The sequence below is a fragment of the Neoarius graeffei genome, chromosome 20 (genome assembly GCF_027579695.1).
Source record: "Neoarius graeffei isolate fNeoGra1 chromosome 20, fNeoGra1.pri, whole genome shotgun sequence".
Taxonomy (NCBI): Eukaryota; Metazoa; Chordata; class Actinopteri; order Siluriformes; family Ariidae; genus Neoarius; species Neoarius graeffei.
In genome coordinates, this window is record NC_083588.1 from 62,807,284 (window position 1) to 62,823,717 (window position 16,434).

The 16,434-nt window shown below is 42.7% G+C and overlaps 1 protein-coding gene across 1 annotated transcript in view; it reads left to right on the forward strand.

Annotated features, from left to right (window-relative positions):
• LOC132869342 (voltage-dependent calcium channel gamma-2 subunit-like) overlaps nucleotides 1-15,934 on the forward strand; it is a 117,109-nt gene extending 101,175 nt beyond the window's left edge. The window contains exons 3-4 of the mRNA XM_060902684.1: nucleotides 10,266-10,406; nucleotides 15,399-15,934. Of these exons, the coding sequence (XP_060758667.1) occupies nucleotides 10,266-10,406; nucleotides 15,399-15,934 (677 nt within the window). The remainder of the gene's footprint in view (nucleotides 1-10,265; nucleotides 10,407-15,398) is intronic.
• Nucleotides 15,935-16,434: the final 500 nt, after the last annotated feature.

A 16,434-nucleotide genomic window follows, 5' to 3' on the forward strand; every position in this document is an offset into this window, starting at 1 on the left:
TGCGACTGCCACAGACAACCAGCTCTCTCCATCTTTGTTCTTTACAGCAGCTTTGCATTGATTTAATCCATGGGCACCCTTCAAGGCATTTTTGCAAGTGTCTTTAAACCCCAATTTCGGTTGGCCGAGGGCCCGAGTTCCCTGAAACAGTCCCTATCCCTGGGATAGCTCCACCTACTCATAGGAACTGTTGCGCGTATATTCTAATGCTCGTGTTCTGAGATCGAATGGGAAGAAGCTTCTGGCTGCTCCAAGGACCAACACCAAAAGTTATGGTGATGGAGCATTTTCATCAGCTGGACCGAGACTGTGGAATCAGCTTCTGTTGTCCCTTCGTAAAGCTGACTCATATCAAACATTCAAGCCTGGTCTAAAGACATTACTTTTTGAGTAATATTATTAATTATGAATATCTTTCTTATGATTTGAATGCTAATCTTTGTTTTGGTTAATTTGTTTTCATAGTTTTTGATATATGTAAACACTAATTTACATATACTTTTATTGTTATAATTTATTATTTGTTCATATCATGATTATTTTTATTGTTAGAACATTGAGACTTTGAGAAATGCTTTGAAATAAATTATTATTATTACATATCTTAATTAAGACAACTTTTGTTATACATTTAATAATAAAAGCTAGCGATATCATAAACGGGGCGGCACGGTGGTGTAGTGGTTAGCGCTGTCGCCTCACAGCAAGAAGGTCCGGGTTCGAGCCCCGTGGCCGGCGAGGGCCCTTCTGTGCGGAGTTTGCATGTTCTCCCCGTGTCCGCGTGGGTTTCCCCCACAGTCCAAAGACATGCAGGTTAGGTTAACTGGTGACTCTAAATTGACCGTAGGTGTGAATGTGAGTGTGAATGGTTGTCTGTGTCTATGTGTCAGCCCTGTGATGACCTGGCGACTTGTCCAGGGTGAACCCCGCCTTTCGCCCGTAGTCAGCTGGGATAGGCTCCAGCTTGCCTGCGACCCTGTAGAAGGATAAAGCGGCTACAGATAATGAGATGAGATGAGATATCATAAACTGACGTTTTGATGTCACTGACATCGTCACCAGAGTAAAATAAAGTGTTTAAGGTGATTAAGAGTCAGATCAAGTTTTTTTTTTTAATGAAATTCCAAGAGTAAAAGTAAAAACTTCATCAAGTAAAAACCTTGGCACGTACAGAATCAGATTGGATGTTTAACTTTGGCTTTTTTGCTTGGATGAGCAACATCTCATAAATCAAACAGTCCTGCTTCCCAGTGCATTTTTGTAGAATAATAAATCGATTGCTCAAATCAGGGGCATCTAGGAAGCCATGCTCAGTCTCAAGGTGTTTACCAATAGTTGAATGGCGATGTTCTTCAGTTCATTGGTACAGATGCCTGCAGGTGTAGCCAATATAGTCTACATCACACAGACCACACTTCAATAAATAAACAACGTCCTGTTGGCTAACCAGCAATGGTTTGGCTTTGTGTAACTTAACTTCCTCTTGAATTTTATGACTCGTATAAACAGAAAGTAAAATTATGTTAAGTCTTGCACTCAAAGATCCGAGTTGTCTTCTCACCATGTCAGACGACTTCTGGTCTTTAAAAGGCAAGGAAAAAAACGAGTGGTCTTCATGCCATCAGAAGCTTGATTGGCAGTAGCTGATAACCCTGACTCCTACACCATCCTGGAGCAGAGCTGATTAATGGTTGAACCAATGAGCTTTTCCGGGTATTTTAGGGCTTGAAAATATTTTTTAAAATGCTATTAGATTGTTCGCCATATAGAAGTGCTTTTACAGGTGTGTCATCATCCGTCCTGCAAACATGGCCGAACCAGCGAAGACGATTTCTAATCAACTTCAGGTCTACATCTTCAGCACCTGCATGTGTTAGGACGTCCTCATTGCTAACATACTGGTCCCATTTGTTATTCTGAATAAGATGAAGGTGACGTTGTTGGATGGTACGTCGTTGTCTGACTTCATGCTGGTATAAGGGCCATGTGTCACTTCCATACAGCAACAGCAGCATCAAACAGTGATTGATGGCAGAAGCTGTGGTCTAATGGTTAGAGAAGCAGCTTTGGGATCAAAAGGTCATCAGTTTGATTCCCTGGACCAGCAGGAATGGCTGAAGTGCCCTTGAGCAAGGTACAGAACCCCCAGGCTGCTCTGGGTGTGTTGTATGCCATTCTGGATAACAGCATCTGCTAAATGCCTTTGTTATTGTAGATTTTGATTGATACAGTGAGGTCATGTGAATCAAATACTCTTTTCCGCAAGCATCCAAAAGCGTGGTGTCACTTGTACACAAGATGCGAGTACCTCTTTCATAGAACAGTCACTGGTAACAAAGCTACCAAGGTACTTGAAACGAGAGACGTTAGCTAAGTTTGTACCATCTCTAAAGAACTCTGCCATAGTTCCAATGCACGTGGTCTTAGAGGAAGGATCGACCATAAAGTTGATCTGTACTGTACACAAATCGCTTTATGGATCCTTGCCGTCATACCTTACGGAACTTCTCCACGAGAGACCAAACAAAGACACAAGAGCAGATGGCGACAACAATCTCGTCATTCATTCCAAGATTCAAATGCAGTACTTTAAGTGGAAGGACATTTAAGTTTGCTGGCCCTAAACTACGGAATGCACTTCCAAAGAACTTAAAGAACATCACCAATCTCAAACAGTTCAGAAAAGAACTCAAAACGGATCTCTTTATAAATAACTTATGATTATACATATATTTTTTAGACATTTATTTTTAAGTGTACACAGTCAATTTCGATTATTATTAGTGTGATAGATATGGCGCTATATAAATTTGCCCATTTATTATTATTATTATTATTATTCTCTTGGCAAGGTCATTGTACGCGGTTAAAAGATCGAAACACAGAACTGCTTAATAGCTTCCTTGTCTAGCCGAGTCAAAAAGATCTGCAGCATCCTAAAAAAAAACATAAATGCGGTAAAATGCGTCTCTGCTGCTTCACTAGTTTCCCCTCAGGGTCTGCGCTAGCACAAGTGACCTTGACCCAAATCAAATCTGTGACCTTCGTGCTAATCAGACGCCTCAAAACCTCTATAAAGCTCCGTCTTTCTGTCTAAGAAGGGGAAAAGGGACTTCAAATCCCCTCCATGTTTCTCAGACAAGGGTATGAGTTCTAATATGACCTCTGCTAAACATGACCAGACCTGCATGAACAACTCCAGATCTTCCACGATTTGCACTGGTGAAAGATGATGTTGAGATGCTCCTGTCTGCCTCCTCGTCTTCCTCCATTTCATTTCTTTATCCTTTCACCGCACGTCTCGTTCTGCTTTCTTTTTTATTCTGCCACACTAACAGCACCCCTGAGTCTCATTTATCACTCCGACTTTCGAAACTCTGCCTCAATCCTCAGACGGGCTGTGGACGAACGGTGCCAAGCACACTTCTGCACTTTTTGTTCCTTTTGGAGAAGAAAGCTGAGAGAGAGGTGAGGAGAAAAAAAAATAAGGCTCAGGCCTCAGGTGTGTCGAGTTCATTAGGTGAGCGGTTCACTCAGGTGTACAGGCATGACCGAGAGGCTGTGTGTGTGTATGTGTGTGTGTGTGTGTGTGTGTGTGTGTGTGTGTGTGTGTGTGTGTGTGTGTGTGTGTGAGAGAGAGAGAGACAGGATCCAAGAGACACTGAGATTTTGGACAGTAAAAGGACATTTTTCTGTGAGTGATGTCTCTATGGAGAAGCAAAAGTATATACACCCCCATTTGGTCACATGATCAACATGTTGCTGTGTTATCGTCCTATCATGTCTTTTATTAGTATTAAAAGGTAACGAGGGCTCCACGGTGGTGCAGATGGGCCCCGAAAAGACATCTTAAACAATATCCAGCAATCCTGTATCTCAGGAGAGGTCAAAAAGTTTTGGCATCTTTCACCCGTACTCATTTTTTCACCGTTGTTTTTTCTCTTTTCTCGCCAAGTCAGTCCTGTCCTTCTGTTCCGAGTCCTGTCCTGCTTCCCCTGTGTGTGTGTGTGTGTGTGTGTGTGTGTGTCTGTAGGATAGTAATAACTGAGATGCAGTTTGTGTGACCTCTGATAGATAATGCTCTGTGACTGGTCGTGTGAATATCCCCCAGGTTAATGTGGAACTGGAGGCAGAACAGACGCAGTGGCTGGTGTTCAGTGGGAATGAACAGTAAGGTGTCTTTAATCAGATGGACAGAATCCTACACCATGAGGGAGAAGGAAGGATGTTCAGATTACACCGAGATCTGTAGTGCTAATTGAATGACCGAAACAGGAAGTGCTCCATTGTGGTTTGCAATTTAGTTATGAATATATTCTGGTTTTCACCGGCTTTGTTTACTCACGTGGAATTCATGGTGGATCCAGAGCACCATCCTGGGAATGCTGGACACAAAACGGGAATGCACACCATTCCATTACAGGGCACAACACACACACACACACACACACACACATTAATTTACACACTCTTTCACACCTAGGGACAAGGAATGTACATCTTCTGATAAACATCTCGATGCATTGCTAACAGTCCGATACTTTAAAAATACATATGAAGCAGGTGCTAATGCGATACAGTGCAATTCAATACAATTTGATTCAACACAATGCTGTAGACCCCTTGCACTGACTTCATGTTTACATTAGCAACCGTCGCTAGCCTAGACCTGGGGGACAAGTGAGCTTTGTTTACAAACTGAAGCCAAGCGAAGATGTCCAACGTCCATTGTTGCTGTTGTCCAAAGAATACTCCAGCTAAAAAAGCTCTACTACTGGATTACTTGGATAATCTTAGTCAGAAAGAAGCAAAGGATAGATATACATGGAAATTAGAGTTTCTGATTCATACAAAATTCCTCGAAATGATTGGAATGATGGTGCAGATTTGTGGCCTAGCGTTAGCATTAGCTACATGTTGGAATATACCCTCTTTTTCCCAAAGAGTCCCGACACAGAAGAACAGTAAAAAAAAAAAAACACACACAAAAGCAAAGAAAACCTTCATGTAAAGACTTTTTCCTGACATCAGCTTTTAGGAACAGAGTGTTGTGAAAGCCAAAGCATTTACTCTCAAAGGGCTCTGACCTGAACTGTGGGCTCAATGGTATTCCCTCCTGGACCTCCATGTCTCAGCAACCCCAAGGACATGGAGTTACAGAGCTGTTTACACACTATCATTTAAGGCCCGGTCACACAGCGCTTTACGGCTTTATCACGGCCAAAACCCGTCAAAAAGTGCTCTCCCGTGAAGCAGACGATGTTGTTCGTGTTGATGTCGAAGTTAAGACGTGTTACAGTCGATATACAGACGTGACAGGATGCAGGGGAAAATCGGAACGGCGTCGGACGCGGCAAAAAGTTTTGGACTGCTCAAAACTTTAGACCGCGGACAACCACGGCCGGCACACGTGGTAAAGACGTGCAACACACGTGAAAAACACGTGATAATCAGTGTCCCGGCCGTTATTAAAACTTGGGGAGACATGGTAAGACGCGAAAGTTTGGCGGTCTATCACGGGCAGAGCACGGTCATCGGACGGGTGTTACGTGTTGGTATCACGGGATATAGCGTGTGTTTAGCGGCTTATCACTGAGAAATGGATTTTTTCGCGTACATAGCACTGTCTAAGCCCGTTAAACGACGTCTCAAACAAGTTCTAAATTCGATTGATCACTGTCTAATCACTTCTGCATCACTTCTGATTTGCGGCATGTATAAATACCGTAATTTTCTGAGACCTCGGCACTTGCAGTCTAGATGTCAAGGGGTGAACATGAACCCTCAACGCTGTGATGCCCTCATCTTAATGCTCCAGCACCAACAGAACCAACTGATACAGGCTCAACATATCCTTGCTGAGAGAAGAAGAAGAAGGAGGAGGAGGAGGAGGAGGAGGAGGAGGGTGGTACGGAACATCTGGGTGCGTGACTGGATTGCGAGGAGACCTCAGCTTGGGCTTTACGACCGTCTCATGGTCGAGCTGCGTAACGAAGATCCAAGAGCCTTTCAGAACTTTATGAGGATGCCTCCTGCGATGTACGATGAAATTGTGCAGAGACTGAAACCAGCCCTGCACACAGCCGTGCGCGACCGCTTTTATATGCGCAGCAAGCCGCTCTTCCAACGACGCTGAGCCGCGGTTACCCGTGATTTGGCAGTGCTATGGCAGTGGAGTGCCCGTTTTACGTCCGCGCTCAACACGTGATCGGCAGTGCTACAGACGCGATGAGGCCGCGGTTATCCGTGGTAACTTGTCGCTTTTTTCCCTGCGTTCGAACACGTGCGAACCTATTTTTAGCCTTACACGTGGCTGGACTTGGTTAGCTGTGCTTAGGCAGTGCTGCAGCAGTGAAACAGCCGCCGACGGCCATACCCCGTACAAAGCACGGCAAAGCCAACATTGACCAAAAATTACCACTTACGACCACGTCCACCAGATTTTTGTATCTTTTTGTACGTGATATAGACGCGGAGTGCTGTGTGACCGGGCGTTTATATAGTGATGCTTATTATTGTTAAAACAATATCAGAAGTGTAATTATTTGTAAAATAACAAAATATCTTGCTCTCGACTTTCAAACAATTAATACTGTAAGATTTTTTAAATTTTATCTAATAGTTGACAGAACAAGCAGCACCAAGTTTCTGGGTGTGCACATCTCTGAAGACCTGTCCTGGAGCAACAACACCGCATCACTGGCCAAAAAAGCCCAACAGCGTCTGTACTTCCTCCGCAAACTGAGGAGAGCAAGAACCCCGGCCTCCATCATGCACACTTTCTACAGAGGCACCATCGAGAACATCCTGACCAGCTGCATCACCGTGTGGTACGGCGCCTGCACCGTGTCCTGCTGCAAGTCTCTGCAGCGCATCATGAGAGCAGCTGAGAGGATCATTGGTGTCTCTCTCCCTTCTTTAATGAATATTTATAACTCCCGCCTCACCCGCAAAGCCATCAGGATTGCAGGTGACCTCACCCACCCACCCATCTCACAGCCTCTTCAGCCTGCTGCCGTCGGGGAGGAGCCTGCGGAGTCTCCGGGCCAAAACCAGCAGGCTCAAAAACAGTTTCTTTCACCAGGCGGTCAGGAGGCTCAACTCCCTCCCTGTTCTGCCCCTCCTCCCCCCTCTGCCCCCTGCCACAGATTCTGCCCGCACACCCCCCTGCCCCCCCTTCAGCATCTGACATGTCATCCTCACAGTTTCCCCCCCAACACACACACACACACACACACACACACACACACACACACACACACACATACATACATCTCATCGTTCATTAACACACTGAACTCAGGGACCGCACATCTCACTTTACCTCGCTCATTTGCACTATTCCGCACTACCTCACCTTAACAGCTGCTAGTTTGTTTATACTGCTATTTCATGTTTACCTGCTATACCTCAAGTGCCCTTGACTGTTTGTTTATTTGAACCAATTTGTGTGTGTGTGTGTGTGTGTGTGTGTGTGTGTGTGTGTGTGTGTGTGTGTGTGTATATATATATGAGTGTTTAGTCTACGTCTAGTTCATATCTAGAGTGTTTATACTGTTTATATTGTCTGAGTGTTTAGTCTGTCTTGTTCTTATCTAGTGTTTATACTGTTTATTTATACTGTTTATATTGTTTGAGAGGGCGGCACGGTGGTGTAGTGGTTAGCGCTGTCGCCTCACAGCAAGAAGGTCCTGGGTTCGAGCCCCGTGGCCGGCGAGGGCCTTTCTGTGCGGAGTTTGCATGTTCTCCCCGTGTCCGCGTGGGTTTCCTCCGGGTGCTCCGGTTTCCCCCACAGTCCAAAGACATGCAGGTTAGGTTAACTGGTGACTCTAAATTGACCGTAGGTGTGAATGTGAGTGTGAATGGTTGTCTGTGTCTATGTGTCAGCCCTGTGATGACCTGGCGACTTGTCCAGGGTGTACCCCGCCTTTCGCCCGTAGTCAGCTGGGATAGGATCCAGCTTGCCTGCGACCCTGTAGAAGGATAAAGCGGCTACAGATAATGAGATGAGATGAGATATTGTTTGAGTGTTTAGTCTATGTCTAGTTCCTATCTAGTGTTTATATTGTTTGTTTTTTTCAATTATTCTATTTTTATTTATCGCATTGCCTGTTTGCACCGTGGGTCAGAGAGGACTGATATTTCATCTGTGCTGTATGTCGAGCATGTATAGCATATTTGACAATAAAGTTGACTTGACTTGACAATAATTACAAACACTAACTGGTGACTCTAAATTGAGCGTAGGTGTGAATGTGAGTGTGAATGGTTGTCTGTGTGTCAGCCCTGTGATGACCTGGCGACTTGTCCAAGGTGTACCCCGCCTTTCACCCGTAGTCAGCTGGGATAGGCTCCAGCTCGCCTGCGACCCTGTAGAACAGGATAAAGCGGCTACAGATAATGAGATGAGACTAACAGAATCAGCACATTCCAGTTGTAGCTGTAGTCATACAGTAACTATAATCACCCTTGTAATAATAATTTCAATAAACGGTTAATATTCAGTTCCCTCTTTATTTATTCTCGATTCAAAAGGCACAACTGAGTCACACAGGTTGATCAGTGTGTAACGGACAGTAACAATTTTATCCAAAATAGTTTTTCCTGCCTTAGTTGATTTATTTCCATTTCACATGCGTGCAGTGTGTGTGTGTAGAACTCTCTCGAACTGTAGGTTCATTTCTACACTCTGGTTCCACGGTGACATTTTGCACAGGACTGTGTTCCTCTGATAACAGGAGCAAAGCTCCAGCTCTCTCTGCTCTTAATCTGTTCTGTTCTTTCAGGATATATTGTTATGCATGTCAATCCTTGTTGGGTGTTTTTTACTGAGTTATGTCCGAGTTGTTTGTTTGGTGCCCAATCTGGGTTTTCCGTGTCGAAAAAGGAAGTTGGTTCACCTGTAAGAAAATCATTTGATTTTGTTTGAACACTTTCACAAAGATGCTAACTCAAATGCGAGCAGAAAAAATAAAATGAGATTCTTAAGCAAACTCTTCCATACTCACTTCTGACTTTCTATTTTTAAAAAATACATTTTAACTACAATCGTGAAGTTCTCAGGCTTAGTTCCTCTCGTTGTGTTCTCTTTAACCACTAATTTCTTCATTGTTCTTGAAGCATTTGCGTCTCTTTAACATTTTTTTTTGATAGCAGGGATAAAAGGGGAATACCTTTTATCTATTTCTTGATTTGAACAATCAAAAACAGCACAAAAACGAACCATATTGAAGACAGATTAAGCCTTGTTTACAGGAAAGTTGATGTGTGTTTGACCCCGAGGTGTAATTATCACGTGATGTGTGATGTCATGCATAAGGAGTATATACAACATGATATGAGGTGGATCTAAAGTGAGAAGGGACTTTTATTTTTGAAATACCGTTGGCGCTATTGTGAGACAGCCACAGGGACTCGAAAAACAGTAGGTGGATTGGTGTACCTAATAAAGTGGCCGGTGGGTATAAGTACCCTCATTGCACAACAAAAAGTCCAGGAGGTGGGGTCCTGATCCAGCTCCTTCTCTAAAAGTCAAGAGGTGGACGTTGTGTCGTATCTTCTTGTAGCATCTACTGGGTTAGGGGTTAGGTGTAGGGTTATAGGAGGATTTGGATCAGATCCATCTCTATTTCTTGGTCTTCTGGTTCTGCAATCTCACTTTAGATGTGCTACTGGTCAACAGAAATGACGGTATGGTTCTTGGATGTTGGACACAGTAATATCCGATACTTACAGGTTCCCTGAGCTGGAAAAATTTTAAAAAGCAGACAAGATCGAGATTGAGAGAGGAGAAAGATAAAACGTTGGAGAATTAAAATGCTGTTCATCACCTTGAGTGAAAGCTCATTTCGTTTTCGCTGTAAGGAGCCTGAGAAGTGTAGAAGAAGCAGCAGGATGCAATCAGGACACGTCCGCATGCTAGCACATCATTTTGGATGCCACATGACGTTATTACTAGTGTGTAGAAATCTGATGGAGTTCCAGTTCTGCAGCCGTGAATTCAGTCCAGGTGCAGAGCTGTCTAATCTAGAGTCGAGTCTAATCTAAGCGTGGTGTTCAGAACACTTGTTTTTATAGATAATACAGTTTAATAAATAGACGTTTATTTACATGCTGACAAGACACTGATTGCCTTGTGCTGTGAAGAGAACAGAACAGATGATGAAATCATAGAACATGACATTTCTTTCTCTCTGTCTTGGATCCGACGTCCTGTTTCGGCATGATCAGCGTGATTGATTGTCTCTCTCTGTCTCGCTCCGTAGGTGCTGTGAGAGCATCTAGCATCTTCCCCATCCTCAGCGTGATCCTGCTCTTCATGGGAGGCCTGTGTATAGCTGCCAGCGAGTTCTACAAGTCCCGCCACAACATCATCCTCAGCGCCGGGATCCTCTTCGTCTCGGCAGGTGATGAGACACAGTGCGAAATCCAATAACTCACCGCTTTCTACCGAGATCGCAGTATTACCGCCGTCCTGTTTGGTGGTGATGGGCAGAATGAATTCAAGAACAGGAACAAAGTAATAGCGGTGGTCGGGATCTGGTTTTGTTCGTTTCAATGAAGTCCAAACATCCAAATAAAACAGATATTTTGACTTGATGAATAATTAATACTTGTTATAGAGTTATAGATATTAACACACATGTGAGTGCAACCTCAGAATATTGAGACACAGCACGTGTGCACTTTAAAAACCCTTAAATTACATTACAATTATAATTACATCATGTTGATATTTAGAGTTAAAAAAACAAAATTTTGATTTCCTGTGTAAAGTTGATTTATATTACAATCATTCTTGCTTTCGAAAGGTGCCAATAATTTTAGAGCTGACTAAGAAAAGTAAATAACAAGCATTTGCTCTCAGTCAGTAAGTTCTCAGGGATAAAACACTCCATGTCATGCTGTAAGAGGAAAATAATCAACCACAGGGTGGTGTGATGAAGTGGAGTCACTGGTACCACCCTGACGTTGATTAGTTTCCAATAACAGCATGTCTGGACATGTTTATTTCTTTTATAATCACACTTAAATTAAATTTTAAACTTAAATTAATTTGTACTTATTAAAAAAATTACTCATAATTTTTTAATTAATTAGTTAATTTTTTAATTAATTAATTTTTTAATTAATTTTACTTATTTAAAAATTTACATTTTATCAGTTTAATGTTGTGGAATAGCAAATAAACAGGATCGTTATAAAAATGCTAAATAATCGTTTCTTTACAGAAAACATCACCATATCAACAATTATACACGTTTTTCTTTGTTAAATATCAGCAGGTTTGTAATTAATTTATCATTAAGCTTAGATTGTGTAGAATTTATCCTGTATCCTTTGAACGAGTGGTTGCTATAGAAACAAGAACGTGCTTGAACAAGTGTGTACTTGCCAACTCAACCGATTCACGCGGTAGTGTACGGATTTTGGCAGGTGAATCCCGCCTAGTTATTTTAGTTCTAAAAAATACTGCAGTACAAAATAATCAGCAAACACTGTTGGGTTTGCTGTTGTGATCTCGCTTCAGCTGATACAAGATACAAGTCTATATACAGCGTCAGCTAGTCACATTGAGTGAAGCTGAGAGAGAGAGAGAGAGAGAGAGAGAGATGGCATTTTTATTGAGAGATAGCACTTGATATCCTATAGATAATATACACGTGGCTCTCAGTTAATGAAAAAGAAATAAATGACAATAGTAATAGGAAGAAAAAAAATCTGTCAAAAAATTGAACAAAAATTATTTACAAATTATTTACACCGATGCATAGTTTTCACGGAAAAACAGTCCTGACAGCGCTTGTCAATGCCGCAAGAGATTTGCATTGTCTTACTTCCAGAGGAAGTGAGTTCCACAGTTTTGAAGCACCGAGAGTCAAAGGAACGGTGCGATAATGATATTGAATCTGAATTGTATCGCTCTATCCTATCACGCCATTCCATTGGTTCTCGTTATGGTTCTAACCAATCAGCAATGAGCTCACATGATGCAATAAATCACGCCAGAATTTGTAAAAACCAAATGCAGTCTGGTGATCGCAAACGATGAAAACTCAAAGAAAAAAGAATCACCATGACAAGTTCAAGGCGACTTGGTCATTTTAATATCCAGCTTCAAAGCATCGAGGCGAGGTGAGAAGCATGGATTTTGTGAAGTACAGTATGTCGGTCCGATTTCTTGGTCAATTTTCTTCAAATATGGCACCCAGAAGGCAGGAGAATGCACCATTTTACACCATTTTTTTTTTTGTGGGGGGGAACAAGCCCTCGGACCCCCGTAGAAGGGCAAAACTGTGTCATGCAATCTGATCTATCACGTTTCATCCTCTGGGGGTTGGCAAGTATGCAAGCGCGTTAATATGAACCTGCTGTTAGATAAAATGAATCAACACCCACCATCAGCACCAATCAGATTACAGCATTCAGCAGCACCGTGATATAATTAAATAATATTGGCTGGCTTTTTTCGTGGCATATCAGATATATTCCATTCAGGTAGCATGATACTGAACGAGTCAAAGACGAGTAGCTGAATGGAATATATATATATATATATATATATATATATATATATATATATATATATATATATATATATATTTTTTTTTTTTTTTTTAACAACTTTATCGGGCTACTTACAAAAAATTACATCAATAAGAAATTAACATTTACAAAAATATAAGCAATAATAAAGAAAAAAAACAAAAACTAAAATTAAAGTTAGCCCAAAAGGGTGAGCACGAACGGGAACAAGTCCCATGCTGGGTGCAACCCTTAGCCTTACAAAAGCAGTAAAATTATATAAAAATTCAATTAATATGTCTAAAACTAGTTACAACCTGTGACAGGAACAAGTTGGCGCAAGCATCCATGTACATGGCCAGTCCGGGTCAAAGAAAGTATCCATATCTGATAGACCACAGAAAAAGCCAGCCAATATTATTATTATTATTATTATTATTATTATTATATATACACACTTTCGACTCTAAATTGACCGTAGGTGTGAATGTGAGTGTGAATGGTTGTCTGTGTCTATGTGTCAGCCCTGTGATGACCTGGCGATTTGTTCAGGGTGTACCCCGCCTTTCGCCCGTAGTCAGCTGGGATAGGCTCCAGCTTGCCTGCGACCCTGTAGAACAGGATAAAGCGGCTAGAGATAATGAGATGAGATGAGATGAGATGAGATGAGATGAGATGAGATACACACTTTCTTCATATCAGCATTCTCGAAGGCCAACGCTAGCTTGGTGCTGTTAGCGCAGCAGTCCAGTTACCTTCCAGCCGGTGTAGTGTTAGCGAAGGCCAATGCTAGTGCAGTCAAGCCAAATATTATTATTATTATTATTTTCCCTGTGTAATTTATTTAGTTACTTTTAAAATCAACATCGACAACTACACGCAACAGAGCGACCTGGCAGCCAACATTCTCTCAAAATCTTCTGTATTTAACGAAGCAAACTTGGCGGCCATGTTTGTTTACAAACTGTCAACAGTCACTTGCTAGCGCGGAAGTTTTACGTCTCCGACGTGTGATGTCGTGTTATCTTGACAACGTGTAATATTGTAACAATATTGCCCGCTCATTCTCCATTGGGTAGAGTGGCGTAATACACGTACCGTAGGATAAGCGATATGCTAACAATATTGCATGCTATCAAACCAAATGAATGAAACCTGCTAGAAGGGAATAGAACACGTTTTTATTCCACTGAAAAAGTGTCCTGTATGTATAATAATATGGAATAACGCGATGCTTTTGCGTGTCATCCGAGTCATATGATGAACGTAGTATCATAACTTCATACAACTTCATTCTTAGTTTAAATCGGACTGCGCTCTTTGTCCAACAAAACAGTCGATAAGAGAAAAACGACACCGCTAACAATCATGAAAAGAAAATATCTGATACTGTACATGCAGAGAAGCAAGAATATTCAGCTCACTCTCTTTTCCTACCTCTGATCCTGTTGCTAGGCTGAAAAGAGGCCGTTTGGGATTCACACTCTAAAAATACGATGTCCCTGACACACTTTCCCAATGATCTATCATTTCGGTTTGACTCTACCACAGACAGGTGTGTGACAGAACGCAGCATTGTGCAGGTCACGATTACCTCAGATCACCCCTGGATCAGACAAAAGGCTAGTTCTACGTGTATGCTAACACAACACACTGTAGCCCACTCTCTCTCTCTCTCTCTCTCTCACACACACAGTTAATGAAGTGATTGATTTTTTTTTTCAGATAAGTGTTCAGTTCAAATTCAAACTAGAAAAGCACTCGGGGAGCGCAGACCTCCGCCAAGAATCCTTTAAAAAATTCCGGGATCCAGAAGGTGATCCAGATCACCGCCAAAATTTAATGGATTGTTACCTGTGCCCAGTCACACCTCTGGAAAAAATTTCAGAGCAATCCGTTCATAACTTTTTCCATAATGTTGCTAACAGACAAACCAACAAACCAACGCTACCGAAAACATAACCTCCTTGGCGGAGGTAATAAATATTTCTCTCAGAAATGCTAGCATGACCCACAGTGAATCAGAGCTAGCATCTATAATCTGATTAGCTTAAAACTAGCTAAAATTTGGCTTTTGCTTGTTATAAGGATTTTAGATTCAGAAACTACTTTAAAATATACTTAAAGGGTTAAAATAGCATTTTTAGGACTCTTTAGTGGGTGGCACAGTGGTGTAGTGGTTAGCGCTGTCGCCTCACAGCAAGAAGGTCCGGGTTCAAGCCCCGTGGCCAGCGAGGGCCTTTCTGTGTGGAGTTTGCATGTTCTCCCCGTGTCCGCGTGGGTTTCCTCCGGGTGCTCCGGTTTCCCCCACAGTCCAAAGACATGCAGGTTAGGTTAACTGGTGACTCTAAATTGAGCGTAGGTGTGAATGTGAGTGTGAATGGTTGTCTGTGTCTATGTGTCAGCCCTGTGATGACCTGGCGACTTGTCCAGGGTGTACCCCGCCTTTCACCCGTAGTCAGCTGGGATAGGCTCCGGCTTGCCTGCGACCCTATAGAACAGGATAAAGCGGCTGCAGATAATGAGATGAGGACTCTTTAGTCTCAGACCTAGTGGTTATCAGGGATCGCTAGCATAACATTATTAGCAAAACTAACCAGTGCTTGCTAGCTTTTGTGATTAGCAAGCTTAGCCTTAAAAAAAATGGATTCTGTATTAAGCCTCAACATTTCTAGAAAAAAAATCACAAATTTATGGATTCTTTCGCAAGAAAAGAGCTGAAACATAAATTATTATATTATAATGAAAAATACTGTGATTTGAGACTCTTGCTAGCTCACAGCTATTAGCAAGGTTCAGGAATATATGAGCTGAGTTAGCCATGCAGTGCTACCTTGTGCTAAGTGTTGTATCTCACTTTGTGTCTCTGACAGGTCTTAGTAACATCATCGGCATGATCGTGTACATATCAGCGAACGCAGGAGACCCCACTAAGAGCGACTCGAAGAAGAACAGCTACTCGTATGGCTGGAGCTTCTACTTCGGAGCGCTGTCCTTCATCATGGCCGAGATGGTGGGAGTCCTGGCTGTGCACATGTTCATTGACCGGCACCGGGAGCTGAGATCGGGCGTGAGGGCTGCTGATTACCTACATGGTTCAGCCATTACACGAATCCCCAGCTATCGCTATCGCTACCGGCGCCGCTCACGCTCCAATTCTCAGTCGCGCTCTTCATCACGCTCGACAGAGCGCTCACAATCACGTGAAGCCTCCCCGGTCGGCCTGAAAGGCTTCGGCACCCTGCCCTCCACCGAGATCTCCATGTACGCACTAAAGGGGGGTCATGGCACCCCTACGGCCACCTACAACTCGGACAGGGACTTCCTCCAGGTCCACAACTGCATCCAGAAGGACCTGAAGGACTCGGCTCACGGAAACTCAGCCAACCGACGCACCACGCCAGTATGAGGAACCCAATCCCCACAGAAATAAACAAACAACACAAGGGGCAGAAAGATCCGAGCCCTAAAGTTTTACCGCTCAAATTTTATGTACCGCGAGTTCTCATGAGTAGGAAGAGCTGGGCGGAGTTCCTGTTCTTTTCCGCAGTCTATCATGTTTGCATGATTGTTTTGTTTTGGGTTGTTTTTTCCCCCCGCCATTTTATCTTAGATAAAACCAGCTTGGGTGTGTGAATTTAGGTGCTTTATTTGACACACTGGTCCTGAATTTTATTACCGTTCCTAACACGCCCTTGTCGACATTCCTTTCAAAGAGTGGCCACTTACAGTGAAGTGTTCAAGAGGAAAACGCTTGACCTTGGTGTTGAAACAACCTTCATGGCAATTCATTCTTTTTGATCTACGAGTCATCATTTTGGCTTGCTAATTCACTAGCAACACGCTAACACAGTTCTATTGTCTGTCAGTACAAGCAAACAATCCCAGTTGGACTAATCCCAGTTTGAT